This window comes from Notothenia coriiceps, unplaced genomic scaffold (genome assembly GCF_000735185.1).
Source record: "Notothenia coriiceps isolate Sejong01 unplaced genomic scaffold, NC01 NC01_scaffold00037246, whole genome shotgun sequence".
Taxonomy (NCBI): domain Eukaryota; kingdom Metazoa; phylum Chordata; class Actinopteri; order Perciformes; family Nototheniidae; genus Notothenia; species Notothenia coriiceps.
In genome coordinates this window covers 26,530,591-26,532,826 of record NW_011369947.1, presented here as the reverse complement: position 1 = coordinate 26,532,826, position 2,236 = coordinate 26,530,591, and the positions used below count along the sequence as shown (strand labels likewise).

The 2,236-nt window shown below is 38.7% G+C and overlaps 1 protein-coding gene across 1 annotated transcript in view; it reads left to right on the top strand.

Moving 5' to 3' along the window:
- Positions 1–2,236, top strand: part of LOC104966567 (laminin subunit alpha-5-like) — a 45,649-nt gene that overhangs the window by 206 nt on the left and 43,207 nt on the right. The window contains exons 2-5 of the mRNA XM_010795750.1: positions 495–605; positions 807–918; positions 1,095–1,268; positions 1,802–1,998. Of these exons, the coding sequence (XP_010794052.1) occupies positions 495–605; positions 807–918; positions 1,095–1,268; positions 1,802–1,998 (594 nt within the window). The remainder of the gene's footprint in view (positions 1–494; positions 606–806; positions 919–1,094; positions 1,269–1,801; positions 1,999–2,236) is intronic.

Sequence of the window (2,236 nt, the reverse complement as noted above, 5' to 3'; positions counted from 1 at the left end):
ATATCAACAGTAAACATATTTTTAAAGCATTTTTAAAGTGATTTCTGTCTTTATAATATTATATAATTTTGAACAGTAATATGAACAATTAACATATATGTTTTGCATTTTTAAAAGCTACTTATGCATTATTAATAATATTATATATAATATTCAACAGTAATATTAACAATTAACATATTTATATTCATATATATAAACATCAATATTTGCTACATCCGTGCACTCATCCAGCTGCAGAGCGAAATATTCACTAGCTCTCACTTGCTCCAAAAGCTGAGCAGATACTCAGTTTCACTCTCAGTAGCGGCAGCTCGATTCTGATTGGCTTGAAGGGCGGTCGTGTGATTTAAAAACAATAAAATAAAATAAAATATTAATAAATAAAACGTATTAAAATATTGGCATCAAAGGACACATAGATTGATAGATATGCAGTTATTAATAACATAAAAAATAAATAAATAATTAAACGTGTTTTCCCATGATTCCAGCGCGCCATAGAGAACTACAGCAGTACGCTGGATGACAGCCGGAGTCGGGCCGACGTGCTCGAGGCTGAGATCGCTAATATCGACGATGACATCACTGAGCTGAAGGACAAGGTGGGGTATTTATTTAGAAAATAATAATTCTATCTTTTTTCTTGTTGTAACAGACGAACTTGCTCAGCGACAATTCACTCTACTTTTGATCAGAAACTGAACACTAACCCAGAACCTCCTTTAACAGTCTAAACTAATCATATTATTAATGTGTGTGTTTGTTAAATAGAACTAAGTGTTATGTTGCTTTGGTGTTTTCAGGCGACAGCGGTGACCTACAAAGTGGGTTCCCTGGGCAACAGCACCATTAAAACACACCAGAGAGCGGAAGACCTGCTGTCCTTTATCAACAACATAACCATGGATATAAACGGTAGGACTCCAAAAATGTATCAAACGTAGCTATACAAAAAGAGACTTTAGGAGCCAGTAGAATATCTAACATTTCATCTGAACCATCTCTGTGTGTCAAGAGGAGTGTTAACTGTCTCTTCCCACAAAACCTACAGACCATTTGATTGGTTGATTTAATGTGATGCCTTTCCATAGAAATCTTGATGATGGCGAACCGCTCCTTGCTGAATAACACCGAGGCGTACCAGGACGACACTGAGAGGGAGAGGAAGATGAGGGAGGTGCAGGCCATGATGAGGGAGATGAGGTTCAGGAGCTGCGCGGGGCAGAAGAAGATAGCTGACAGGGAGAAGACCGAGGCGCAGAAATGTGAGTCCACTCTTGAAGACAATCTTTACAACTTGGCCTTTTTTTATGTTATGTCAAAAGAGTGCTGTATTGATTATATATATTTTTAGGACTACATGTAAGTTACCGTTGTCCTGCTCCCTCGACAATAAAGTCCATAAGATACTGTACTTCTCTTAGTGGTTGGATAATTGGATTCACAAGTGAGGTACTGTATTTACTAAAGTATTTTTTCAATAACATTTATTTCTTATTTCAGACATTTCACTTGAAACCCAATTTAAAAAATCATGACTTTTAGACAAGGGCAGTGCTAAAAGGGCAACTAATGTCAGGACTTATTTTGTCTCAGCACTCTATAGTTGAAAGGAAAAGAGACTAATGAATGCATATATCACATGTTGATACTGATTTCACTTTTCAAAGTACGTCAGTTTTTTCAAAATGTAATTCTTTTTAAAACTAACTAAACTGACTTAATACAACCTGACAAAAATGAATTGTATAGCGGGTGTAATCACATCCTCAAACTGGGTGTTTGTGTCCTCTCCCAGTGCTGGATCGTGTTAACAAGGAGTTGGCCAATCGTCAGGGAAAAAACAGCGACATGGCCAAGACTATCAAAGACCGCCTGGCACGCTTCCACTCGGAGATGATGGATCTGCGAGACGCCCTGAACGAAGCCGTAAACAACACGGCCAGGGCCGCGGAGATCAACAACAACAATGAGAAATCGCTGGAGGACAACCAGGTGAGCTGGGAAATAAACAACAACAGAAAGGAAGGAGATCAGGACAGTTGTAAAGAGCAGGGATTCACCAATGTGCTTACTGTTATCAGATCAGATGTGTTTGAGAAATGTGCAATAGGTGATATTGACTGTGTGTGTGTGTGTGTGTGTGTGTGTGTGTGTGTGTGTGTGTGTGTGTGTGTGTGTGTGTGTGTGTGTGTGTGTGTGTGTGTGTGTGTGTGTGTGTGTGTGTGTGTGT